Source organism: Hyaloscypha bicolor (assembly GCF_002865645.1).
Source record: "Hyaloscypha bicolor E unplaced genomic scaffold K444scaffold_73, whole genome shotgun sequence".
Classification (NCBI taxonomy): domain Eukaryota; kingdom Fungi; phylum Ascomycota; class Leotiomycetes; order Helotiales; family Hyaloscyphaceae; genus Hyaloscypha; species Hyaloscypha bicolor.
The window spans coordinates 1,068,884-1,094,858 of NW_020194575.1; the positions used below are offsets into that span (position 1 = coordinate 1,068,884).

The 25,975-nt window shown below is 47.0% G+C and overlaps 10 protein-coding genes across 10 annotated transcripts; 8 read left to right on the forward strand and 2 right to left on the reverse strand.

Annotated features, from left to right (window-relative positions):
- Positions 1-1,738: 1,738 nt before the first annotated feature.
- On the forward strand, positions 1,739-2,469 carry K444DRAFT_663547 (uncharacterized protein; the record flags this gene model as incomplete). Its single annotated transcript, XM_024886844.1, has 3 exons — positions 1,739-1,924; positions 1,977-2,066; positions 2,128-2,469. 3 exons carry the CDS (start codon positions 1,739-1,741, stop codon positions 2,467-2,469), a joined length of 618 nt encoding a protein of 205 aa, XP_024736881.1.
- A 1,324-nt stretch (positions 2,470-3,793) lies between these two features.
- On the forward strand, positions 3,794-4,437 carry K444DRAFT_722905 (uncharacterized protein). The gene is made up of 2 exons (XM_024888573.1): positions 3,794-4,122; positions 4,150-4,437. Exons 1-2 carry the CDS (start codon positions 3,859-3,861, stop codon positions 4,276-4,278), a joined length of 393 nt encoding a protein of 130 aa, XP_024736882.1. The 5' UTR covers positions 3,794-3,858; the 3' UTR covers positions 4,279-4,437.
- Positions 4,438-5,357: 920 nt separating this feature from the next.
- On the forward strand, positions 5,358-5,609 carry K444DRAFT_529098 (uncharacterized protein; the record flags this gene model as incomplete). The annotated part of the gene is made up of 1 exon (XM_024874777.1): positions 5,358-5,609. A coding segment is annotated over one exon (252 nt), but the record flags the coding sequence as incomplete, so codon positions are not given.
- Positions 5,610-7,390: 1,781 nt separating this feature from the next.
- K444DRAFT_722915 (beta-lactamase/transpeptidase-like protein) lies at positions 7,391-9,193 on the forward strand (the record flags this gene model as incomplete). The annotated part of the gene is made up of 4 exons (XM_024888574.1): positions 7,391-7,872; positions 8,103-8,358; positions 8,422-8,764; positions 8,795-9,193. Exons 1-4 carry the CDS (start codon positions 7,407-7,409, stop codon positions 9,191-9,193), a joined length of 1,464 nt encoding a protein of 487 aa, XP_024736884.1. The 5' UTR covers positions 7,391-7,406.
- A 3,986-nt stretch (positions 9,194-13,179) lies between these two features.
- Positions 13,180-13,479, forward strand: K444DRAFT_498803 (uncharacterized protein; the record flags this gene model as incomplete). Its single annotated transcript, XM_024873315.1, has 1 exon — positions 13,180-13,479. A coding segment is annotated over one exon (300 nt), but the record flags the coding sequence as incomplete, so codon positions are not given.
- A 2,753-nt stretch (positions 13,480-16,232) lies between these two features.
- K444DRAFT_529088 (uncharacterized protein) lies at positions 16,233-16,640 on the forward strand (the record flags this gene model as incomplete). The annotated part of the gene is made up of 1 exon (XM_024874776.1): positions 16,233-16,640. A coding segment is annotated over one exon (408 nt), but the record flags the coding sequence as incomplete, so codon positions are not given.
- An 827-nt stretch (positions 16,641-17,467) lies between these two features.
- K444DRAFT_484609 (uncharacterized protein) lies at positions 17,468-18,150 on the forward strand (the record flags this gene model as incomplete). Its single annotated transcript, XM_024873077.1, has 2 exons — positions 17,468-17,880; positions 18,027-18,150. Coding segments are annotated over 2 exons (537 nt in total), but the record flags the coding sequence as incomplete, so codon positions are not given.
- A 984-nt stretch (positions 18,151-19,134) lies between these two features.
- K444DRAFT_613020 (uncharacterized protein) lies at positions 19,135-20,204 on the reverse strand. Its single transcript, XM_024880256.1, has one exon. The coding sequence runs from the start codon at positions 20,089-20,091 to the stop codon at positions 19,270-19,272; it is 822 nt and encodes a 273-aa protein (XP_024736888.1). The 5' UTR covers positions 20,092-20,204; the 3' UTR covers positions 19,135-19,269.
- A 396-nt stretch (positions 20,205-20,600) lies between these two features.
- Positions 20,601-21,705, forward strand: K444DRAFT_643263 (uncharacterized protein; the record flags this gene model as incomplete). Its single annotated transcript, XM_024884835.1, has 3 exons — positions 20,601-21,156; positions 21,212-21,523; positions 21,575-21,705. The coding sequence occupies 3 exons, from the start codon at positions 20,601-20,603 to the stop codon at positions 21,703-21,705; spliced, it is 999 nt and encodes a 332-aa protein (XP_024736889.1).
- A 2,054-nt stretch (positions 21,706-23,759) lies between these two features.
- On the reverse strand, positions 23,760-24,747 carry K444DRAFT_528977 (HET-domain-containing protein; the record flags this gene model as incomplete). Its single annotated transcript, XM_024874766.1, has 3 exons — positions 23,760-23,889; positions 24,038-24,305; positions 24,393-24,747. Coding segments are annotated over 3 exons (753 nt in total), but the record flags the coding sequence as incomplete, so codon positions are not given.
- Between the last annotated feature and the right edge of the window lie 1,228 nt (positions 24,748-25,975).

A 25,975-nucleotide genomic window follows, 5' to 3' on the forward strand; every position in this document is an offset into this window, starting at 1 on the left:
AGTGGGGGAAATTGAATTTCTTTGCAAAAATATTTTACGGTCGCCGGTTGGGACACGAACCGCAGAATGAGCCTTGTCTCAAATTTCACCTCCTTTTTCACATCTAACGAAGTTGATAAACTGAAATTTAATTCTCAATAGCCAAGTGGCTAGCGAAGTGGCCAGAATTTTAAAACAATGGATTCCTTATTAAGACGACGAATGGATATCGGTACACGCAAAGAGGAGCTTCCAACTATGTAAATCTGGATGGAATGATTCGTCAACCCGCCAATCACGTGACAACTTAGAGCTGAGGGTTCCCTTTCTCATCATTCGCTTTGCCATTCGTGCACAGATGTAAAACGTTTACTTGTATCTAACTTTTCTCCTTGGGTTAACCACATGTGATCGTTTTCCGGGTGGGTGGAGGTAAACATGCCCGTTCGATAGCAAGCGGCTCCATTGGCCTGGTGTTGAAAAAGTCGAAGTCTGCACTTGGGGGATATATTCGGATTGGTCTCTGTGAGAATGTCCGAGACACCATCGATGATGCTGTTACTGATCAGGTCCTGACTGTGTAAACATTCTGCTAGCTGCTACTGTGGTGGGGATTTTATCCCCTGGGTCACGTGGTTCTGTCATGTGACCTCCGGATATCCGTACAGTCCGCAATCCGCTTATATTACCCCTCTCTCCTTCTTAGTTCTTAGAAATCAACCAACCTTCACTCTCTAATTTCACTCCTCACTCGTACGCTGTGATCCCACGCTGTGGAAGCCCATTCTACACTCTATATTACTACTTGTTTTATATCACCATTACACTACTGTATGACGTTTCTTACAGTAACCAGAAATATAGATGTCTAGGTCTACTTATTACAAGTACGAAGTACACGAACCCCGCCTGTTTCACTGGAGTTGCTCTGAGTCTTACGATTTATTGTGGTAAAGAAAGGCACTTTCATGGTACAGGTTGACTATACCAGGAACATTAGTCCTAAAAATTTGCGAGAAAGTGATTATGGATTACTTGAAGGAAAATCTGTTCCATTTATACAAACGTGTGTGGCCAAATGCCAATAAACTGACTGCGAACATGGATCGGACTGGCCCACCGGATTCTTACTTCCCTTCAATTTCGTGCCACCTCGGAGTTTCTGTGTTTCTGGAAGAGAGCCACCAGAGAGGATATCTGGTAAAGCTGGGGGAGGTGACACTCGGTAGTTCGCTTCCGCCACCCCAAACACTTCAAGAACAAGACTTCTCCATCTGAACGAAGGAGGCTCTCTTAAAATTTATTCCAACTTTTTACAAGACTTGACTGCATACCTAACCAGTTTTCGATTGAGATTCAAATGCTTGTGTAGGTTTCTTGAAGTGTTTGAAGCGGGTATCGAAATAGCGCTTCGTAGCAGATAGTAACTCACCATCACCAGAATCATAAATAAGTCATGAAAAACGGCTGGGTACTAACAAGCTCATTTTTGCAAAAGAGGGATTCCAGATGGTTTTTCAAATGCAAAGCCAAGTTGACAATGCTGAGGTGGTGGCCTTTCACCTTGACGAAAGTGACGTTTGACAAAGTCCCATATTCAGGGTTCAATCTCCTGAACTTCTCCATACCTTTCTCAATCACCAATCTTTCAACAACCTCAACAACCTCACCAATCAACCAAGCTACGCAGTCTCCTCACACCCTCAATCCAAACATCCAGACAAGCTTCGTACAAACAACTCGAAGCCAACCCGCAATCATGCATCCCTACTGCATTACCAACGTCCTCTTCCTCATCGCCACACTCATCACCCTCGTTCTCTCTGCTAGCCTGCCACTCGATGCTGCTCATTCTGCCGTCGCCTTCGAGAAATACCAGATGCAACCGGCCACTTTCAAGGGTGAGATCGGTGACCATTCTTACGAATTGAATGGTACTGCTGAGGTACATCCATCGTTAACCTCCTATTATCTTCACTTTTGCTCATGAGGAATAGACAGTTTGGGCTCAGCTTAAGGAGATATATCCAGAAATTGAGCTGAAGGAGCATGATTCACTTGGCCTCGAGACTCGTGCAATGGAGAAGGTGAGGCCACACGTCCCGAGTCGCCGTCGCACAATGTCACACTGGCTAACTGGTATCAAAGAGAAACAAGATCCTGCCACCGCTCTGCATCCCAGTAAGCGGCTGGCCTTGGGTTGGGGCAACTCCCTCAGCAATCCAGGACGGCATCTCCTACCTCAAAAACCTCAACACACGCATTAACATAGATGCACATGCCTGCTCGCGCATCAGCTGCTCGTACAGTAGTGCAATCTTTCTTTGCAACGACAACGATGTTACGATCTCTCCGGCATCCCCATATTTGGCGACCTATGCACAAGATCTTAATCATCTTATGGACCTCTGCAGAAGCGGCAAGAAAGCTGGAGGCCAGCTGTTTGATACCGATCGCTACAACATTATCATGAGACAGGACGATTGTTAGTGAGCAAAACGTGGAGGCTAGGGAATACCGTTGAAGTGTTATTCTTCCAGAACTGGTGAAGCAATGGACAATTCTTCGCGGGAGACATTTTGCTTTGATTTCGTATGCTGGCGAGCAATGGGTAGATACAGCGTTTTGGCGTCTGGGGGTTCTTTTTCTTGAATAGGTCCGCGAAAAACCACCACCTGTGAAACCGGTGGTTGGAGAATCAAGTTGGATGTACATAGTTCACTCAGGACAACGACGAACTTTAACTTTCCATTGCAATTTTGAACGAACTAGGCAGTACAGGACCATTTGAATCTTAACAGCCCCTTGGAGTTTTGGAAACTGAGGGCTGTTTTTATAATACTGCAAAGACTTATCGACTTCTGCGGATGGGCCGTAACCAAAATCGCAGTAGTGGCCGAGATTAATGACAGGCCCAGAATTTCCACCCCCACGTCATCCCGCACGTTATGAAGTAGATGCAGTGTCTCTACAATCATAATGTTTATTCCATTCTATCGTCAACTCTATCGTCCTCTCCACCCTCCCAATTCAAAGTCACAACACAATTTTCTGCCACGATGGCTGCAGCAGCATGCTGAGTGGTACCACGGCTGCTATAATGGCCAGCTCAAACAGGCCCACATATACATATCATGAGAAAACGAAGCGCCATGTATGCTTTAGAAAAGCATCTAGCCATTCCCCAATATAAATCTGTACTGGCCTCAAAGATGCAGGCAGAAAACGTAGAACCCGAGGAGACTGATCAGAAACGAGCATTTCACTCCGCCATGGCTGAATCCGAGCGAGTTAAGTTATAGCTTAAGTATCTAAGGGCGAAACCCGAGAAGAAAGAACGAGCTGCGATCTTTAAGGAAGAAAAGTGAGGCCGTAGAGAGATGTCGAAACGGGAGCAGAAGAATTTACGGCGATTGAAGAAAGAACTGAGGGTCTGAAATGTGGCTTGTGGATACAGAAGAGCGTCAAGATCGTGGAGTTTTGAGGAGACTTATCAGCTAGTTTAAACATTGAGTACTTTGAGCAGCAGGAGGTGATCAGTAATTTCAAAGTGGTATTAAAGAACAACGCCTCAAATTGAATCACGCGTGACTTGTCATGAAATAGATCCCCTGCTCTTCCCAACATCGAGTCCCAAAAGACTAAGTGCCAACTATTCCACACCCATATCTCCTTCATCTGTCTGGCCGTCCCCTTACTCGTTCGGCCGGGCTCACCTGGTTCTCGCTTAGCACGCTTACCAGGTGAGGGAGGGCAATACGCAAAGACCACCAATACGCAAATTTTTTTCCCGCTACCCCACCATCGATTTTCCAACCCACCAAAATACCACCCAAATCAGAAGCTATTAAAGAGCGAATTACTAGGGCCTCTAAGGCTATGGATCAAGATCCTAGGCTAAGAGGAACGAAGGCTACAGTCCAGTTTGTAGTCCTATACGATCGATTAATGGCCCGGCGGAGGGGTCGTCCTGCAAGTAACTCTCGAAGTGGATATAATAAAAAACTCTCAGTACTACAAGATAAGTCTTTAAGAGATTATCTCTTGATACTCTATACGTCTGGGCGGAGTCCTAACCTGGAAATAATTCAGATAAGTGCCTCCAGGCTAGTTTATTATAATACTAGTAATATTAATTCCTCCGTATCTCGCAGATAGACAAAAGCTTAGATTGCCTGTAACTACGAGTTCCTAAAGCAAATTCGAGAGAAACCAATATCTGCAAAGCGCCTGAATATATATATTATAGAGGATATTAAGGAGTATTTTACTAATTTTGATAAGTATAGGAGAAAATAGAGTATTTATACGAAGAATATATCTAATTTTAACGAGAGTGGCTTCCAAATTAGAGTAGTAACGGGAGATATTATATACGTACTACTAGATTACGAAATAGTATATAATACTAATCCAGATAATCGAGAATTAGTTATAGTCATAGCTATAATTAATTATAGTAGAAGGAAGGTTCCTATATATATTATTTTTAAGAAAGCATACTATCTTTGCGGATATTTCCTACGGATACTTAATAGCGGTATCGAATTTATATACTCTCCTACTAGTTTTATAAATAATTACCTGGGTTTATAATATCTCAAGTACTTTATTAAGTACTATCCTCCTTTACAAACGGGTGCCTATAGGATCTTGATTTTTAATAGGTATGGTTCTTATTTATCTAACGAATTTTTATACCTTTACTAGGAGAATCGTATTCGACCTTTTAGAATAGGTATAGTTCTCATTTATCTAACGAATTTTTATACCTTTACTAGGAGAATCGTATTCGACCTTTCAGATTACCTATATATATAACTTACCTTCTTTAACTACTTAATATTATCGTCTTCTAATCTTTAAAATACTAGTTTTAAAAAGAGCTTCGTCGAAAGATTTTTAATAGTACAGAGGAGTTTAATAAGACAGACTTCTTTGTGATTTTCCAGAGGTTTTGGGATAGAGTTTTCAAGAGCCGGTATATTATAATCTCTTCCTTTAAGAAAACTGGATTAATACCTCTTAATCCGCTTAGAGTTCTACAGAAAATAAAGAAGTATAAAAAGCTTTTAAAGTATCTGCGAACTCCAACTTCTCCGCAATACTCTTTACTAATTTTACCTTCTTCTCCTGGTTTTGCTACCCTGCCATCCCGTACTCCCACCCACAAAGACTAGGCAGATTGGCCTATGCTATTAATACTATATACGCGAAAACGAGGCATTAACTATATTAAAAGTCGTATAATGCAATTAATGGACGGTATTCCTATTACTCCTTCGGTTTTATATATATAAGAGAAGATAGAGGCGGTATTAGAGAGGTCAATTTTATCTGGTACCCTTGCTAGACAAAGGGTACTAGATCTGGGCCTTGCGGAGAAGGAGCGTTTAGCTAGAAAAGAAGAAGCTAGTAGGATTATTCAGAAATATGGGGAGATTACTATGGAGCAAGAGAGAAAGGATATTAACGCAGATAATAAGGATGAAGCTCGGGTAATTAATATAAGGCATACTAGGCTAAGTAAGCCTTGGAGAAATAAGTACAAAAAAATGATACGAAGGTTTGAAGCTAATTACTGGGACGTAATTAATTGGAAAATGAAGGCTACTAATTACGATTTATAGGGAAAATAGGGGTTATAGTGGACTAAAACTCCATAGTTCTATATACATAGCAAAAAATTTGCGTATTGGTGGTCTTTGCATATTGCCCTCCCTCACCTGGTAAGCGTGCTAAGCGAGAACCAGGTGAGCCCGGCCGAACGAGTAGACGTTTCCAAAGCGCCACCAATCCTCCCCCTAGCAAAATTCCCAAACATCCCAACTATAATCCATACATTTGAGGAACAGACCCCTCTGATCGCCGCACGCGCTATAGCATTCGTAGGTATCCGGGTAATTTGGCTGAACCCATGAGAGCGCCTGCGATGGGTTTGCAAACCACGCGATTTTCCCATCCTTGGCGAAGGCATAGACGTAACCAGGGAGGTGACAGCCCATGGAGAAGTGATTGTTTTGATCAAAGCGTGAGCCTATGTCGCTGCTGCAGACTATTTGGCCGTTTTCGAGGGCGGCGGAGACCCCCCATAACGAGGGGCGCGAGGGCGGTGTCGCTAGCAATGCTACCATAGACGCAGAGGCAGGCTAGTGCTGGGGCCGTAAAGGTGATAACGGGGGCTAAGAGTGTCGGGAGCTTCATGTTGGATGATTGCCTGAAGTTAGAAGATGGATATAAGGTGGCGGAAGAGAAGGGTACTTTGACGAATAGATTTTGAAAGAAGAGTCGGGAGAAGCTCTAGTAACAGAGAGAGGAAGGTAGTTCGCTGAGGAGCAAACGCTTGGAAAATGGTATCAGAAATTTCAAAGTAGAATCTAGTCTCTATATCATATCTTCGAGGGCCTTTGCATTGCCATCTTTGTTCATTTTCATGCAGCCATTACAGCATTTTGACTGTGCCTCTTGTCTACAAGGCTGCGCCTCTTGCCAACTGAGTCTTACCACAGGAATTTTGGGGCAGGGTTGAGAAAGCTACCGCCCACCTAAAGCACACGATACAAAAACCGGAGGTTGATGGTCGAAGGGTACATTGCTGACCTTGCTGCCAAGTCCCCGTTCGACCGCGGGCAGGAAATCGTTTTATCTTCTTGTTCCACATTACTCGATGGGGAAGTGCGGAACGATGCGACCGAGAAAGGGAGGTCGCAAGTAAACTTGAGTTGAGGCACGAACCACGTGAGGGTGACTCTTGCGAAACTTCTCATGCACCCTGCCCCTTTCCAATCTCGCTTAAATTACGGCTTAGGGAGGGCTTTTTGCCCCTTGAATGCTAAGCGAGTCTTACTTGCCTCATAATAACATTTCTGGCTTCTGTGGCGAAGAGTTGAAGCTAACTTACCGAGTACTATTCCTCGCACAGCTGTTGCAGGGGTGATGCTTCGGGTTGTCCCCAAGCATTTTGTATGTTCGGGTAAGCAACGTTGTCGTCGGGCAAATCCAGACCGACGAAACGAAGAAGTAAAGCTTCGAAAAATACACCCCTGGCACACACTTAAAACCCCGGAAAGGAGATAATGTTTATCCGACGGTGCGGCGGCTAGAAATGGATTTATTTGAATTTGACACTTGCGGTGTGGCTTTCGTACTTTCCTAGGCATATTGGAAGGTTGCTGTTCTGTACTACTCGAAGTAAGACTCAGCCTCGCTGCTGACATCGTGATTAATTGCAGACATGCGTCACTTTACCACGCGTCCCTGGTTGTAAAGGCTTGTACGTCCGTAACAAGCAGTTTGGCACCAATATCGTCCTAACAGTACGGCCGGGTGGAACTCGTTCGTGGAGATAAAACAGCTGAACTGTGTCCTTGGAGAGGTCCAGAAAATTCAATATATTCCCATTTAAGCAAAAGACTTATTCAATAACAATGAAGACTGCACATATCTCTTTCATCTTGGCCGTCCCCTCACTCGCGCTCGCCAGGTGCCCACCAACAGGACCCGTTCTCCCACCTCCTTCAAACCTCCAATCATTGGATCTCTCAACCCTCGCAAACATTCTCGATGGCCTTTCATCCGGAAACAACACCTCGAAGTGGAACAGCTCAACTACTTCAATCTCCACCGAAATCACTTCAGCCAATTCTACCTTTTTCACCTACAACTATACGGCTCCAGTTCGCAACGAATCAGGAGTGGGAGTAGTTGATAATAACACGATATTTCGTGTTGCAAGCGTGACAAACGTATTCACGGTCCTCGCCGTTCTCCTCGAGAATAATGTAAAGATGGAAGACTTGGTCTCCGAGTTCATTCCTGAGTTGAATGATCCGAAATGGGCTGAGGTTAGTATCGGAATGCTCACGAGTCAGATATCTGGTACTCCGCGGGATGGTATGATAGGGATTCCCTGTTACCCCACTACCTTCGGGCTAACTTGAATGTGCAGTTAATGCCTTCGATCTTTTGACCCGAGCAAGTAACTTGGACTCGCTCGGTTTTCCAGCACCGAAACCTGGTGAGATTCCAGATTGTGGCACCGGGGCTGCCGGGCAGCCGACCTGTACTCGCAATAGTAGATTTTGTGTCCTAGCCCTTTGTGGTTGGTCGCTGACTATCTGTAGAGTTCTTCAACCTTCTTCTCCAAGATGACCTTAGTTGGCAGCCAGGAGACCGAGCAGCGTACTCAGACATCGCATACATTCTCCTAGGGTACGCACTTGAGAATACCACCGGCATCCCTTACACCCAACTCGTCTCCAACAAGATCACAAGTCCACTGAAGCTTCAAAATACTGGTTTTGATCTTCCATCCTTGTCCAAAGCAATTGTGCCTGTAGGCTTACAATGGTTTACCAACGGATTTGACTATTACAAAGCGTATGTCACCCTCACCCTCACCCTCCCCCTCCTCCCTAAATTACCTGTACTGACATCAACTAGTACCGCAGGTCTCTACTCCACAACCCACGACCTTTCTATCTTCCTCCGTGCCATCTTAAATTCTACTCTCCTCACACCACCCCAGACCCGCGCCTGGCTCAAGCCCCACGCCTTCACCTCCTCAACGAACGCCGTCGGCGCACCCTGGGAGATCTACCGCCCATCCTCCCTTACACCAACACCGCGTTATATCGACCACTACACAAAACAAGGCAACGTCCCTGGATACTCCGCGCTCATTATTGTGGTCCCCGAATACGAGGTGGGAGTGGCGATCGCGGTTGCGGGTGAGGATGCGTATACGGCCAGCATCGAACTTTTCAATGCTGTAGAGGCGGAACTTGTACCAAGGCTTGATTAACTAGCGAGGAAGCAAGCGTTGGCCAAGTATGGTGGGCGCTATGTCTCTGGAAACTCGTCGCTGGAGGTAACCATTGATTCTGGACCAGGGATGAAGATTCCCAAGTGGACGAATCTTGGGAAAGACATGCTGTTCGCTTTTGACAGTATTTTGTTTGATGGGAACGGGACTATGTTGGACGCTAGGGTATATCCTGTTAGTGAAGGAGAGAGGTGGAGGACTGTGTTTGAAGAGGATGGGAGAGAAAGTGGGGAGGCGGTCACAAGTACCGCGTGTATGACTTGGGAAGCGGTTGATCAATTGAGATATGCTGGACTCCCATGTGATGAAGTTAATTTCCAGGCTGGTGGGAGAGGAGAAATTGTGGGGGTGAAGATTCCAGGGTTGAGAGCCCATTTGTACAAGGATTGATTGCTTTCTGCTAGGAAGAAATGCGCCTGGGGCTGTGGAGGAGAGGTAAGATGAATAGAAATTGAATTCCTTGATGATTAAAGACGCACTCAGGCCACTTTTTGGGCTACATCAATTAAACAGTCTTGAAATAAGGCAAACCACTGAATACCGGGTATTGGAAGGAGTCCAATCTTTTCTGCTTTGAGGCACGGCTGAGCTAACGCAAGCTCGGTCAGACAGCACAATTTAATCATCACTCTGGCAGTATTTCAGGAGTGGAATAATCATCCTTTCAGCGCATCCATTTCTGTCAAGACTAGACCCCCGGGATTTAGAACCCAGACTCCAGGCCAAGAACGGCGGACAACAGTCAGGAGATGCCACGCTCAAGAATTTCTTCACACAGAAAGCCGGTCCCACCAAGAATACGATGTGCAGGGATCCGAGTGTCATTAACCCGCCACATCCCACTAATGCCAACAACAGATCTTACTGCTACGGCAACTATAACGTCTCGATCTTTCGTATGCTCTTGTCTATCATCGATGGGTTCGTTGACGACCCTACAAACCGTGCAGCAAGTCTGGCTACTGCTTACATTACAATTGTCGAGAAGAAATGTCTTCGAGCCCGTTGGTGTAAACGGCGTCGACGCAAAGCCTCCAATAGCAGGGCCCCAAGCAACTAAACGATATGGCGACAACTCCGCTTGGATGGGACAGGATGACTGACACGTCTGGGTACCGCTGGGTTGAGAAGAACGGAGGCTGGGGCAAGAATTACGTCACGATCAGCACATCGATTGCGCTGTTCGGTCCAGGTGTATTTGGAGCACTGTACATGAATTCTGAAGTCCTTGGCCCTGGTCTTCAGGACAATTGGTAGTTCTGTGGTAAATGTCAGGGGATGACTTTCGCGGGGAATGCTGCGCTGGAAGAGTGTCCCGCTTGGGGACTGCTAACCATGCTCTCAGCCGCAACTTCTGTCTTGCTATGAATGAAACGGTTCCTCTGAATAGCCAGGGCAATTGTCATTGGTGCAGCAAATGCCGGGTGCTTGCATTTGCGGGCAAGTCAAAGTTGGCGTGTGCGGAGCAGGCGGACAGCACGGGCATGCTGATAGTAGGAATTATATGACTGCATATGTGATGGGTACAAATACGGAGTTCTATGAGGCGTACATGAAGGCGTTGAAGCCAAAGTCCGGGTAACTTGAGTTGGCGACAAGAGCTCAGTTATGTCGTGGTCCGGTAGAACTGGTGCATTGAGGGTCCGAGATATCTGCGAGTTCACAAGTAGTGACCATATAGTTAGAATTGGGGGAAATCGGGTGTTACTTTCCCCCGCTCAGGTATTTCTTTATAGCAACCCGCATGTTACTTTTGCATCCATATTTTTAAACCATATATGCGAGTCGCTTCCACTTCACGGAATCAGTCTACTTAAACAATAGCACACGCCAATCTCAGTAGAACTAGCTCCTAAAATCAAGTAGGGCTCTCTCTAGTCTCCTTGGACATCCCAACGTGGCACGGAGAGCAAAACATAAAGTGTGGTACTGATGACTTTCTTGGGGTAATGTGCATGGTTGACGAATGATCTCTGTAGAGGATAGAACGATTCGCCATTTGGTGACCTTGATGTGCTTGAAAGTCCAACAGAAAGCAGCGTATCGAGTCAAAGGATTGAATCGCCACATAGCGTGGAAATGATGGCATTCCCTTCATCTGGGAAACCTTCGCGAATCAAGGAATACTTGCCTTGCTATGATTTCGGCCAGGAATTTGTTCACTGCCGGTGGGGAGCTCGAAGTTCAGGAAGGCTGTGCACATCATTCCGAATAGCGAAGGCTCGTGTCTGGACTACCCCGACGGCATTTGCAGTAACTTGGGCAGAGACTAGAGCATCCTCCTTAGAGTCTGGTCTCCATATCTGGGCATAGTATAGTGGCAACATATTTGGGATCTCGGGCTTGGGGGAGAGTCCCTTCGGGCCACTCGTTAAAGTTAATGATCTCGCGTGAAGCTAGTCTTAGCTTCGCCCATGTCGCGTAAATAGGGGAAGCGGATCTAAGCAAACCTCATAAGTCTGTACAAGTTTTCCGATGATTTCTTGCAAAGGTATGTCAAATACTGCAATGTAATTATAGCTTTTTGTTTTCACTAACGCCTATTCCTAGTCCAGGGGAGTGGTAAAAATGAAGGAAAAGAAAAACTACACCACGAGTGTTCAGCCAAGGTCACGCGCCTGGTGTTTTGGCCATGCAGATGCCAAATGACCTGACAATCATCAAGCTGTGCGGCTGATGACTGAATTTTCCATTATCATGGCCAATTCTCGCTCTCCATCAACAACTTCTTGAAAGTTTCTGGACACAGGCTATATTCTCAGGGGCGGAGAATAGCTCACTATAGCTCGCTTCTCTCATCGGGCTCTGTGTCGCCTATCATACACCATGCGGCTCCTCAATGCAGCCACCCGGCCTCTTCAATTCGAAGTCTTCTACGGTGACCCGCCGCCGTATGCTATTCTCTCCCACACTTGGGGCAGCGAGAACGAAGAAGTAACATTCCAGGATTTCAGAAGTAGAGATAGAGCTGGAAAACGCAAGCTTGGGTACCCATAGACTCAGGATTAATTTTCCTTGTTGCTAGCTCCGTTTTAGTCTGCGACGTGAGCAACTGCTGCTTTAACCTGTGCTGAGGGTGAGTATACCTTAAGCCGAGCCTGAGCATGCCTGAGTATAATGGCGCTAGCTGGCATTATGTGGGGTAGGCTGTCACCTGACAGGTTTCACCCGTCAGGCCAACGTTTCAGTCGTTTTAGCTAGTACTTCTTCTCTCTTTTACTCTCTCTCTCTCTTCTTCTCCTTAGCTTTGTATTCTACAAGACAGGAAATAGAGATCTTTGCGCTCGTTCCATTGCTCTGCTCCGCCGTTACCCGTCCGTACCTTCCACTAGTTACCACTGGTGGTTCGTGAAAGCGACCTGGCCATACTAGCGACCTGGCCATCCCCCAAAATCAGTGGTCCTCGCTAAATTTGTAGAACAAACCGCACAGACCAGCTGGCTAGAAGTACCTCCGGCCAGGTCGCTTTCACGAACCACTAGTGGCAACTAGTGGAAGGTACGAACGGGTACACTGAGCAGAGCCTGGGCAGAGCCTGGGCAGAGACTGCGCACGCCCTGAGTCAGCCTGAATCAGGCTTTAATCAGGCTTTAAGTCATTACCTCAGGCACTCAGGCCATAATGGCCGATGACTTAATGCCCAAGGCTATTAACTATTCCTAAATCTCATGACGTCCCCAACCAAACGCAAGAGAAGGTAACATGATCTCGGAGCTGAAGTATATTTATCCTAACGCACTAGAGTTCTGTTGCTATAAGCGCCCATGCTGGCGCAGATACTCGATCAGTAAAACGTTTCCCATCTTGCGGACACATAATAGTATCGAGAAAGAACTTCACGATAATTTTGAATTAACGGATGTTGAAGATGTCACCGACGAAATTATCATCTCTCCGTTTCAGTAAACCCTCCTTTAGACAACTTCCATCCGTACGTCCCCTGGGTGTTTTCTTCTTCTCAGGTAGCGAGTCTGTGGAGAAAGTTTCAAGGTTCGTTCATTATCCATGACATCCGCGGATTCCGGACTGGTGTGGCTTCCGCAGAATTATGGGCATCGAGAAGAGATTGGCGGATCAGAGAAAGTGGTTGGCTATGTCTCTGAATAGCCGCGGAGCAATGGGGCAGTGCAGAACGCTAGCTTGGCAAGGCACACTGGAGCAGCCTTATCCATCTTTCGGCGTCCTGATTTCGATTTCACATTGAGCCGCGAGGAGATATCATTACAAGTATCCTTGAATCCTACGCACACACAACAATGAGCATTGAGATATCAGCCATTGGTCTCAGTTATTCTTACAGGATTCAAACTCAAACACGATTTGTACATTAGAGGCCTGAGGAAAGGTACTTTCAATAAGACATGTCATCTCACCGAAGAGGGCCGTGGTCGCAAGCCGAGGATGCCTATTTGGCACAGCTCGTTCATACTCAGGGAGCGATGAATTGGGTTCGAATCGCACAACTCCTTGGAAGCAGATCGCCAAAGCAATGCCGGGAACGGTATCACCAGAATCTCAAGCCATCCCTGAACCATGAGCCAATCAGCCCGGAAGAAGGACTCCAAATTGAAAGGATGGTAGGAGAAATGGGTAAACGCTGGGCCGAGATTTCTAGGAGGCTTAACGGACGAAGTGATATTGCTGTCAAGAACTGGTGGAATGGGAGCATGAATAGGAGAAGGCGCCTCGTTGTCCAGCGTAGATCGCAGGATGTCTATACAGTCTCTCCTGCAACTGCGAACAACAATCACAATACCCAAAACACCATAAAGACACCTATTGGTTATTCGACTTATTCGACCACACATTTGCCTGCCCAGTGGCCTCCGGATAATCGATGGGAAGCAAGGATGCCTGCCGAAATGAATGAAATTTCTGGAGAGTTGAGTGCATCTACGAGCAACAATGACCCCCCGAAATTTCTCAACACAAGACCTGATCAAATCTCCCTACCTCCTCTGAGACAGTATATGAGAACTCCATGGGATGGGGTACACATGTCTGTAGATGTGAATGATGAGGCTGCAGCAGAATCTCACGAGCATTTGCTCGACAATTTCACCGTCTTCTCAAAGGATAGCGGATACAAGAGCGCAAAATCCATGCCAAACTCAAATGCCTCTACTTCCAAAGAATCACAACCAGTCTCTCGGAATACTCGGAATGGCGTAAATGACAGCCAGCCACTTGGAGCAGGCCAAGCCGAAGGAGAACCCCGGAAGTCTCTTTCAGACACATCTCACGATAGCGGATTTTCAGGAACAACATTGTCGGGTCTTGGTGAAACCGAAGTCAAGGGTGCACCTCAAGAGCTGGCTGAAATTCTGGCTAATCACCCCGAGCTTCGACCTTTGATACTACAAGCTACCGAAGAAATGGACCCAAGGCGCTTTGACAAAGTCTTTATTAGACTGCTGAAGACATGCGCCATAGATCTCCGTGGAGAAGCAAAGACACCACTCGAAAAGGGTGCTGTTCGAATAATCTACAATTATCGTGCTTACGCTACGAGTCTGATCAGAGATGAGTTCACGAGTCGCGGACATGAAAAGGTGTCAGCAATGAACAGGCTCAAATTTCAGAAAGTTGAAGACAAGATGAAACTTGAGATGTTCATCGAAAATTATCAGCAAAAATCAACCGAAAGGCAAGACATCCAGATGAACGAAGACGATGAAGAGGACGACAAGTTATCAATGGGCAGCGACTATAACGATCCAGATGAGCCAGATTTGCGCAACTTACGGAAAGTTCGAGGCTTCATCACTTCTTCCGCTGCATTTTCAAATTTGAAATCGAATTTGGAAGACTTCTTGATTCCCACGTCGGACGGTAGCAAGCCAGTCATACCCACTTTGCAAACATGCATGGAGGACATACAGTGGCACCCGGCAACAGCAGATAGGAGATCTTCGACAAAGCGGAAATCTCCAGAAAACGAGGAAGAGATGTCACATCAAGTCAAATGGCCGAAGTTAGATGAGTCCAACGACGAGAAGAACCATTTCACTTTAGATGCGGATGGAGAAGGTGGCGTAGAAGGTGACACATTTGGGGCGGAGTCTCTTTTCAGGCAACCCATCACTTTCCTTCGTCCCTCCGATTCTTCAGTGGATATAGACGTAACCATGAAAGATTTTGATATCGAACACCAAGTCGAGAGACAACTTCAGGAAATCGGTCATTCGAACTCGAATGACCATTATTCTTCATCGAAACAATTGAGAAACCCGTAAGTCACTCTGTAAACTATCTTTGAGGAAGGTCGAAACATTGGTAAAATACTAACCGGTAACTCGAAATGGACATAGATTTATCTTCCATGCTGGACCCGACCCCAAATATCATCCGCAGCCCTCAGAGTTGCCTGTTTTAATAACCTCACACCATTTCAGTTTAGAACAAGAGACCGCAAATGAATTACATGATATGAATGTGCTCGGTACTCCTACTTTGAGCACAGCGGGCAATGGCAAAGTCGAACCGGCATTTGTAGACGACGTCAATGAGGAAAGAGCGTGGGTATTGCAAACGAATCTACAGGCTTGCAGCTCCTCTATGGGAGCACACAACCTCAATATACACCGACCGGCCCTAGCCATTGATAATTTCTCTCGGATTGAGGACGAAAACTGTAGTTTTCGAGGGAGTACACTGCAAGATCCTGCGAAAACAATCACCGATGGTCAGTTGATCCAACACCGATCTTCATCCAGCACTAGTCAAAAGATGTGGGGCCTGCTGAAGCGGCGATGGCGTCCACTACTTCGACCAGGTCATAGACGACTGGACTGGGTTTGTGTAAGTCATACTAGAGACTCTTACTTGAAGCGTACTGAACCTCAATTTTCCGCTAGGGATGTGGAAATAGTTTATACGCAGATCTTAAAGACGACGGCGGACCAACACTTGCCAAGTTATCTGCGATTTTAAGACGCCCCACTACCGCAACCCCATCTTCCAATCCGAACTTTCAGGCACAATCTCTCACTCCCATGCAGCCTATTCATCATAGCTCTTTCAGCATCCCGAGGGCTCATAACTCACAACATTCACCTACAAGGTCCCTCCTAAATCAAAGTAATGTCAACCACATTAGCCACGGACTCCTCCAGACTCCTTTGAATTCAACTCCGCCAAAGAGCCCTCAATTTTTGGAACTTTGCGTTAACATCGGCGAGTATCTGAAGGTGCTCGGAGAAATCCCAACTGGCAATATCAGCAATGACCAAGAATTGTTCCAAAGCATTAAAAAGAAGTACTTGGAGTTGCGTGGCTTTCGAGCGAGGTTTTGGCTCCTCAAGCCATCTGCAGTCAACTATGTCCATGTGAGATTCTTCCGACAGCCGCACAAGCACAGTGATTTACTCACCTCCACTAGATCTCCGTCGAAAACTGTCACCGAGTGGGAATTCTCGAAAAACCTCTTGCCTTACCCCCGAAGATCGAAGTCGATGCAAAACGTTATACGTATGATCCGTGTCCTCTCGTTGGAGGTATACCAATCCCAGATCACATCTTCCTGCATTACATGAACTGTCCAAATCCCTCAAGCAAGGATGCGTGGTTGGGAAGACTTCCCAAGAAACTCGATACGAGTATTACGCACAATGCGCCAGCGGTTACTTATGGCTGGGGAGTACATATTGATGAGGGCCCTAATTATGGTGCAATTGCTTGGATGAATTTCTTTGTGCTGTTGTTGAGTGGGGCTGCGGCGGCATTGTGGAATTTTTACCGGAAGGATTTCCAAGGAGCGTTCGGTTTTTCTTGTTGGATTATCGCAGTTTTGAATAGCCTCATGATTGGTTACTTCTTTCGATGGAAGAATGAATGATGTATCAGATATTGAACGGGAGCGGTGGTGGCATAAGTCATTTGTAAGAATGAAAAACACGCAGGAATGAGGTGGGGCTAACCAAGTTCGGCTTTGGATGAGTATCGATACCGAGCAACCAAAGGCTGAAATGGTGACACGCCACCGAATACTTTCCTGAAATTTACAAAGGAGGACATTGTGTTCAGGTGCCTTTGACAATTTATTTACAAATCTATTGTAAACTCCAAACTACCAAGTGCATTCAAAAATTCTCAAGCCTTGACTGCAGCAATTGTCAATTCAACATCACCATTCAAATTCAAAGTCATTTCATCCGAATCAGTGTCAATATCCCTTACCATAATATCTCTTGCCTGTCTAAGCTTCGCAGTAGCTACATCAAATCAGTCCGAAATCGATGTTCAGGCGGCAGCTTCTGTACCAGACTGGTTGCCCAACGATCGAATCTTAATCAAAGTAACGGTCGCAACATCCTCCCCACGCTTTGTGACAGCACCACCAGACAACACCTTAATATCCGCCCTCACCAGTTCCAAGCTCAGCACCAGGGCTATTCTTCAGAGCGTTGATGGTGAAATTTAAAGCTGTGTAGAATCCAGCGATGTTGCGCTTCTCTTCTACACCAGAATCAGCACGCGGCTCAGTGGAAGCTCAGGTGGGTTGCTCAGGGCGCTCAGGTTACTCAGGCGAGTTGACTGAGCCGAGGGCGATTAACTCCTGAGCAAGAGCAGCAAGCTTACTAACCCCATACGGTACTCAAGAAAGAGAAAATTGATCCATGATACCAGAAGATAAAAGCCTATGGTGATCGGGTTGTGCGCGACGGCTTGCGCTACGTTTGGATTGATACTTGCTGTATCGATAAGACCAACAGTGTTGAACTCCAAGAAGCTATCCATTCAATGTTTATCTTGTACGAGCGGTCAACGATCTGTTATGCGTATTTGTTCGACTATGCGGTAGGTGGCCGAGCGCCAGATGTTGAGGCGTTCAAAGCCAGCAAGTGGTTCACGCGAGGCTGGACACTTCAAGAATTGATCGCTCCAGTCAAGGTCCTCTTCTATAGCCGGGAATGGGTCAGTATTGGAAGCAAAACTGAGTTGGGGAACCTAATTTCAAGTATCACACGCTTCAGTACGGAGCTTTTGGCAGGGCAGGACTTAGAGCACAGCAGTGTTGCTCAAAGAATATCTTCGGCTTCCATGCGCACGACGACCCGGGCTGAAGATATTGCGTAGTACGTATAGTCCCAATTGAATCATCAGTCTCTGCAATTTTTCGGCGGATGCCAGCAGATTTATACGCATTTTTGTCAATATGTTCCTAGGGATATCTCGGCATTGTTGGTGTTATCACGAATCACAGCTAACTCGCTCTGCCTAGCTGCCTTCTTGGAATCTTCAACGTCACCATGCCTATGATGTACGGCGAAGGAGGCGTGGAAGCTTTTTTGCGGTTGCAGAAAGCCATTATGGAGCAATCCGACGATCACACATTATTCGCATGGAAGCAACATCAGGGTTTTCCCGGACATGGTCTACTTGCCACATCTCCCTCCTTGTTTACAGAAAGTTCAACTTTGATTCGAAGCCATGACCTAAGTTCAAGAACAGCCTACAGGATGCCAAATCGCGGTCTAGAAATCCAACTACGCCTGACTTCCACCTTGCAAGGAGGAGACCTTATCACTTTGCTGGGCTGCCGAGACCAGGACGAGAGTAGCACTTTGGTCGGGATATATATCGCCGTTACGCCTGACGGCAGATGTATTAGTACGTGTCTTGACAAGTTGGCCAGAATAGGATCGTTACATGATGAGAATTACAGACTACCTGCCCTGGAAGCTATTTACGTCCCTCAACTGTATCTTCCAGAGAAACCGCGTCAGCAGGCATATATTTTCCAGTTTGCCGAGGCCGACCCACCAAATTGGAAGTATAAGATTAACAGCGCAATCTATGAGGCAGTTGATGGACTCACCTCTGCAAAAGTGGGAGTTGTAGCCATTACAATGTTGTCAAGTAGTTTTCGGTCGCTTTGGAATTCTTCAGCTGTGGGGTTAATTCTTGCGGCGTCTACATCTAGAGGCACCTCGCAGCAGGCTACGCTTGATTATACGCTGATGGCGGGAGGGAGGGCTGCAGTGTTGTTGTCTCCATGGCCAGCATCCAAAAGTTCTTTGGTTTTGTTATGGGGCGGTGCTGTGCAATATATAGCGGTTGTTTTTGGCGTCAACCTTAACGGATCTATTTACGGAGATATTATTAAAATAGCACCAGGGGCTTCTTCAGAGATCGTCGACAAAGTGAGGCGGGAATTAAGATGCTTGGATGAGAAAGACTCTGCATCCCAACAGGTTAGTAAGGCCGAGGCAAGCAAATGGTTTGAGAGGTATGTTTTGCAGCGCTTGGAAGGCCCCTCAACAAAGAATGTTGAGAAGGAGATCTGAGGTTTGATCTTTTCCTTGAAAATTGAGCAAAAATTGGTGGATGAGAGATTGGTATGCCAAATGTGCCTTTGCTATCGTCGAAAGGGCTAAATAGAATCCTGGTCCAGAGAAAGCTTTGGTTTCCTGTCGCATTCTAACTACCTAAACGCCGAACCATTTTTAGAATACTTACGTATATCATAAGTGCTTCCCAAGCAAAAACCAACACCTTTTCCTCATAAACAAACCCTTGATCAAAATCTTCCACCCAATACTCGTCAGCTCCAAGATTCCAATCAGAAACGGAATCAACTGCCCAACAGCGTCGAACCCTTGCAAGCCATCCACATCATTAACCCGAATCAAATACTCCACGATGCAAATTGAGAATGCAATGAGTCCCCCCGACAACACCAAGAACGCGATCTCGACTTGCGGACGCTGCCTCCTAGGCCTCCGCATCGCAGCATCAAGGCGTTCCTGAAAGCGCTTCCACAAAGCAACAGCACAAAACCCAATCAGACAAATCGAAATCACGAGTCCGATGACAGAGATTCCCTTCCCTAGCTTCCGGAACCACCCATCAACTCTCGTCCTCCCAAAAAAAGCAATTGCGTTACAGCCCTTCTTCTGCGTTTCCATCATCCTGTCCACGCCTTCAAACCAATACCAAACACCATACGCACTCAGCGCCGTATAAAAAAGCGCCCTGAACACCCCGCTCACATGGGAGAAATTTGTGATCCTGTTCCCCGTCAGGCTGGACAAGGAGCCGCACATCAGGAAGAGCACGATGATGGGCTCCACGACGTTTGTTTCGGTTGCGGATTGCACGGCGATACCGAGGAAGATGGAGGTCTGGATCGTGAGGTTGACAATGCGGAAGGTTTCCTCTTCCTCTGGGGCGAAGAGGGTTACGAGGAGTGTTGCGACCCATTGCGAATACAGGCCTATGCGCACGCCGACGCCGTAGATATCCGGTGTCCCCATAATGGGACCACACGTACTGTTTGTCGACATGGTTTCGATAAGCTGATGGAGATGGGGAGTTGTTCGTTTCGTGGAAGGAGTTAAATAAGCATTTTCGTACGGGGGACAAGGAGGAAGTTTGAGGGTTCGCAGGCGGAAGTCCGCAGCCTCGAGGGTTATATTTGTTGCAGTGTGGAACCACACTTTCAGCCCTGGTGACAGCCTCATGCAGGCGTTCTTTCCCAGTTAGACTGGACCATTCTGCGACCCCTGGAAATTGGTTTTCTGCACCAAAGCCGGGCTTCTGCGGAGGCTGAGTGGTGCGGGACGGGCCTTGAGTGGTTCAATCCAGGGGCCAAGCTTGCATAGCCACACTGCAGTTGCACCATCAGGGCGCCAAAAGGCAGCCACATGACACCACTGCATCGACTCACCGAAACCTCATATAATCAAGGCTGAGGTTTCCTCTTCGTTAAAAATTATCTTGTCCGTTCGTAACGGAATCTACGGGGCTTGGTTTCGTGAATATCTTCAACTACCCAAGTATACAACCCGCAGCTATGCCGAACTCAACAGCGGTCGATGCCGCCTTCGCCTTAGGCACAACCCTCGGTGACAACTGCCCCATCGTAGGCAATGGCGATCTCTACGGGCTGGGAATCCGTATCGGCCTGTATCTCCAAATCTTCACCGCTCAGATCTCTGGACTCGCGTCCCATGTCCTTGAAGTAGACGACAGCATCGGACACGCAGTCGTTATCTTTATCCTAGCGACTGGCACGGTCCTGCTCCGCCTTATCCTTCAGCAGAGAATCGAAGCAGTGGAAGTCTTCCCTATCTTAAGTCTGCTGGTTGTGCAGTTGGGAGCATGTAGAGTCCCGTTTTGGAAGAAGCCGATGACGGTTGCGATTTATCTCGGCGAGGTGGTCTGCTTGCTTAGTTTGACGACGTGGTTTTGGTTTCATGGGATGGATACGTTGCCTCGGAGTTGTAGGGACGATTATGCGTTTTTCTTTAAGAGGGTTAGTATTTGGAATTGGTTTCGGAAGTTCAGTCAGGCGGGTACCATTCTGGCGGTGATAGGAGGAGGAGGCGGTGTGTTGGTTTATCTACTCAGTGAGTTTACTGTTCCCAAAAAGGCTGCGAGTGACAAGAGACTGATGGATAAAAGTGTTACCTGCCCTCGTCTACTCGAACTTCTCACAATGGACACGAGGGTGGCGAAGGGAAGATCACAGGAGTGAAGAAGGAGAACACCCAGACATGGGCACCGGCTCCTTCGAAATTGCTTTCGAGCTGGGTATTGTGGTTTATGTGGAGATGGCGCTGAAGTGGAACAATATCTCTGGCGTCCATACGTTGAGTCAACCCGGACAGTTTATGCCGTTCTTTATTGCATTGGCGCAGTTCATAACGACATTTTATCGCATTGGGAAGTATGCGCTTATTCAGTCGATGGAGGAGGATAACGGAGGCCCGGAAGGTGAGTTTCGGTTCAGTGCTTTTGGAGACAGATGCTGATTGATATATGCAGGTCATGACGATGAATGTCCGCACAATAAGAAAGATGAGAACGGCGCTGTCGTCCAGCTTGACGATCTGCAATCATCCACCGCGAGTAATGATGGGAAAACGCAGACGGGAGTAATATCTACCAATGTATAATAGAGAAGCTCTGGGGCGCAATTCTAAGGAAAATATCTGGTCAGTCAAGTATAGTTCAGACCTAGTCACAAGAGCCAAAATCAGAACGGAAGAGCTTCCAAGTAATGAGAGTTGAAAGTGTCAAAGTATTTCCACGGTACTGTCATATCCTATTTACCTCTTTGTATGCTGATTTGTTGTGTTGTGACTGGGTATATTGGTTTCAAAGAATGCTTTGCAGCGTCGCTGAGCATGAAAGGCTGGGACTGTGTAGTGACTTCATTAGAACTCGCGGTCTTGCCCAATGCCCAGCATCTCTGAACTTCCTTCGGCCCCTTCAACGATCTCTCGAACGCTTTCCTTGGTATCGGGACTTGTGTGGCGCCCCAACAACCATTTTGGTATGGCCTAGCATCAGATGCGGGGGGAGAAAGCAATCTTCTCCCTCGCAATTCCAGGATCAGCTTAATGCAGCGATGGCGAGGCCGAGGAGGCAACGCCCTCGGGTGCGGATTGAGTGATTGGTTTTATTAGGAGGGCTGATCGCTTTCTCTATTATTATTGTAGCGTATTTAATAAGGGTTAGTCGTGTCTCTGGGCTCTCGCAGTTTAATGCTGTGGGCCAGTTGATTCCCACTCTTATTGGGATTGCAGAGCTGACTAGTATTTCTTAGGGGATTGTGATTAAGGGGTTGTTTCTTAGGAGGTGCTGGTTTTTGTTTCGCAAGCACTTCTAACACCCCAAATTGATCAGGCGGTTTTGACAAAATTTATCAGCGAGGCAAAAGCCACTTTTTGCAACTGAAGCTTCCAATTAACAATTACTTTGACCGATAGAAAATATTCACGTCTTGAACCGCGTTCTCCTCCCCTCCTTGGATGTCAACAGAAAAAATTAAATCCCAGAACTCCTTTTCGATTTTCTTTGTAGAAGAACTTGCCGAGTAGTCTTGAATGTACTTCTCAAACCATGCTGGCGATTCGAGCGTCGTAGCTTCATTGGACTTTTGGGATGCATTCTCTGCGCTGATTGATGTTGGCATGCTAGTCTTGATCTCCATGTGGGGGTTGAATGTAATGTCTGCTCCATTTGAAACTGACTGGATTGTCACGATCTCCTGAGATGTTCGGTATTCCTTCTCCGCAACAATCATGGCCGACTCAACGGCCGTGATATCCTGGGATCGTCGGGTTGAGTTCTCAGCACAGCTCAACGTTGACTCGATAGTCCCGACCTCATTGGATCGCGGGGAGGCGATTTTTGCCCCAGGTGATGTTTTCTCTCGTTTCTCCTTGCAAATCTCGTCATGCTCTTCCTTCATTATGCCAACAATGTCTCCGTAGACGGAACCGTCAAGGTTGACACCAAAAATGACAGCTATGAATTCCAATATCTTCGAGATCTTGGGTCCGGCCCCAACGACCGTCCTCATGCTACCAATATATCCCTTCGACGGTCTGAATAGTACTCCAGCCCTGCCCCCGCGCTCCAAACCAAACTCAAATGGAGTCGCTCTCTGGCCGGGACAGGTGGACCCAGCAGCGAAGAAGGCCACAGACATAGCTTTACTTCGGGATATGAGCCTCCTACCCCTTAGTGATGACAGTAACACTCCTCCAAGTATCCTCCACCAGCCAGGTAGCCTTGGCTCGACAACTCTGAAGTTATAAATCTTTTCAGTCGGCTTCTTTGAAGGTTCCTCTTGGGGGAAATAGATAGTTTCGAGGTTTTGTTGCTTGTAATCACTGAGAGGTGGTTGAGTCTTGACCAGCTGATCAAGTCGTGTCCGGACGAATCTGTTATCGTCCGTGAGGGCAACGTAGATCCCGATTGGGTGTTTTTTGGCGTCACCCTGGAGGTGTTCTTTGCGGTCGGCGCAACCAAGTGTTACCATATGATCCTTTCCATCCAAAGTGCAGATTAAGGAAAGTCGGATTTTCAAACCACGATTCGACATCCTATACGCCGACTGAGGCTCAAAATATGGAATTCGAATCAATGACGAAGAACCGGCGAACGAAGCGGGAGAGGAAGCCAGTAGACCGTGCGTCGAAGGCGTCGAAGGCCCTTGGTTTTGACTCCATGCAAACAGCGAATGATCGTCGGATTGTTTCATAATAGTTTTCTGCAACCGTATAAACGCTTCTTTGCCACCCTCGCTGTAGAATAAAGACATGCGGACACCAAATATCCCGAGAAGACAACTAAATAAACTCCGAATTAGTATCTTTTCATGAGTTCTTTGATATGGCGAGGAACGACGTGGCGGAATTCGTTCGATGAAAGTGACTCTGTCTTTCCTCAAACTCGAACGGCATTCGAAGAGTAAATGAAACTGTACGATATACTTACTAGGCAATATCTTCGGGTCGAGTCGTCTTCCGCCCCGAGGCCCAGGGCATTCTCTGTGCAACACTACTGTTTTTCAGAGCATCCTGCTCGCCCGCCAAGACTTCCGTACTTATGCCAGTAATCTCGGAAATCAAGCCACACATGTCTCTGTCGCTTTTGCTGAGAATATATTTCCAATCGTGACTATAAAACACTAAAGCTTTAGGCGCTATCAGCTCCTGGAGGGTCCATCCTCTCTTGAACCATTTGCTTTCTTTGAACTTTTTTACTTTGAACGCTTCTTTTTTAAACACTTCTTCTTCAACTGCCTCTTCTTCCTCTTCTTTCTTCTCTGTGTTGAGTGGGGGAGCATCACCCACATCGTAGTCAGCGAGATATGCATAGCAGATTTTTGCCCCCTTATACCAGCTGAACATGGAACTGATGGCTTCTGAGAGCTCAACGTTGTTTCCCTTATCAATACAACAGGTGTCTGCCCAGACGTATCCATGGCCATGTTGCTTAGCTTTCCTGCAGCAGTCTCTAATTTTGCGGTACCCTTTTGTCCCCTTCCTCGTTCTGTTTTCGATATCTTGATACCTCAGCTCCTCCGCCTCCTTCTCCAACCATGTGTGTGACAGAATTGCGTAGTCGGGTTGGTTACCCCCCCAGAACACTTCGAAAGGGAGGGCCTCTCCGTTGAGGAACTTGTCCACGTTGAGGAGCCGCATAGTTCAGGTGAATAGTGGTTGGCGGCTGCGTAGCCTAGCAAGTGGTAGGAGTAAAACAGCCTTGCAAATGATGGGAGCATTATATCCTCATCAATGAGGAAAGTGGCTCAGGTGAGGGCAGGACTTATAACCTCAAGGGGCGTGGAAGAACTTGCAGGAGAGCAGAGCGTGAGTCATATTTCCTGCTTCCATGATCAGCCGCATCTCTTGATGTTGTGGCACCAAGGCTGTGCCAGCCACAACGCCCGATGTGGATGGGTATAATGGACGACGTGCGCCACGTGACGTTAAAAAGCAATCAGTTCTTCCCGCCTAACATTTCATCTCTCCAATATCCAGGAACGAGAGAAACGTGTCATTTAAGGTAGGTTTTAAAGGAAATCTTCTAGTGATTCTGAGATATCGATTCCGCACGCGATAGAGTTGAACAGACCGAAACCACACTCCCGAGGTCAATCTTCGCCGATTTCTGAAATTTCCAAGACAGGCTCAAATATCAAAGAGCGACAAGAAGGATCCTAAAGTATAATTCCGCACTTGAGCATTGAGACCCCAAAACTCCCAAGATTCAAGAGAGGAACGACCCCTCGCCCAGTGTTGGGGGGCAAAAGGGGCACCCGAGGGCGAGTTTAAGCGAGGTTAGAAATGGATACGGAAGAGCTTGCAAGGAATGGGGTAAGAGAGTGTCAAAATATTTCCACGTTTTTGTCATTTCCCCTTTTCCATTTTCCTGCTGATTTGCCGTTTTTACTAGGTAGGATTGGTTTCTATACAAGGCTCGCATGTGTGGCTTCGCTGAGCACGTGAGGGTGGGTTGCACAGTGCCACGATGAGGACCTAGACTCTTGCCCAACCCCCAGCCCTAGCAACATCTCAAAACAATTTTACAGATACTGCCTGACGGCGAACCTAATTATCACCCAAAATGACCCCAGCTCGATGGCGAGCAGCGATCCAACAGCTATTACCGAAGCCTCTCGGAACTTTCTTCGTCACCTTAAACGATCTCTCGAACGCTTTCTTGGGTATCTTTATTCTCGGGATGTGTGTGGCATTATCAGTCCCACTCCTCGGACCAAGGCTTTACATGCAACCCAAATTTCTACGGCTTGGGGGATCCGAGTCGGTATCTACCTCTAATGGGTTGCGTCCCTCCTTGTAAACCCCTTCCTCCCGGGTGGGCGACGCTCCATGGCCGTTGCCTATGGTGGCTTCGCATTTGCTCTCG

Bases quoted from the DNA above. Each gene is read 5' to 3' on its own strand.
- K444DRAFT_613020 (XM_024880256.1), bottom strand. From the start codon at position 20,091: ATGTCGACAAACAGTACGTGTGGTCCCATTATGGGGACACCGGATATC.
- K444DRAFT_722905 (XM_024888573.1), top strand. From the start codon at position 3,859: ATGGATCAAGATCCTAGGCTAAGAGGAACGAAGGCTACAGTCCAGTTT. The intron at 4,123-4,149 runs GTATCTCGCAGA...ACAAAAGCTTAG, and splicing joins CTAGTAATATTAATTCCTCC to ATTGCCTGTAACTACGAGTT.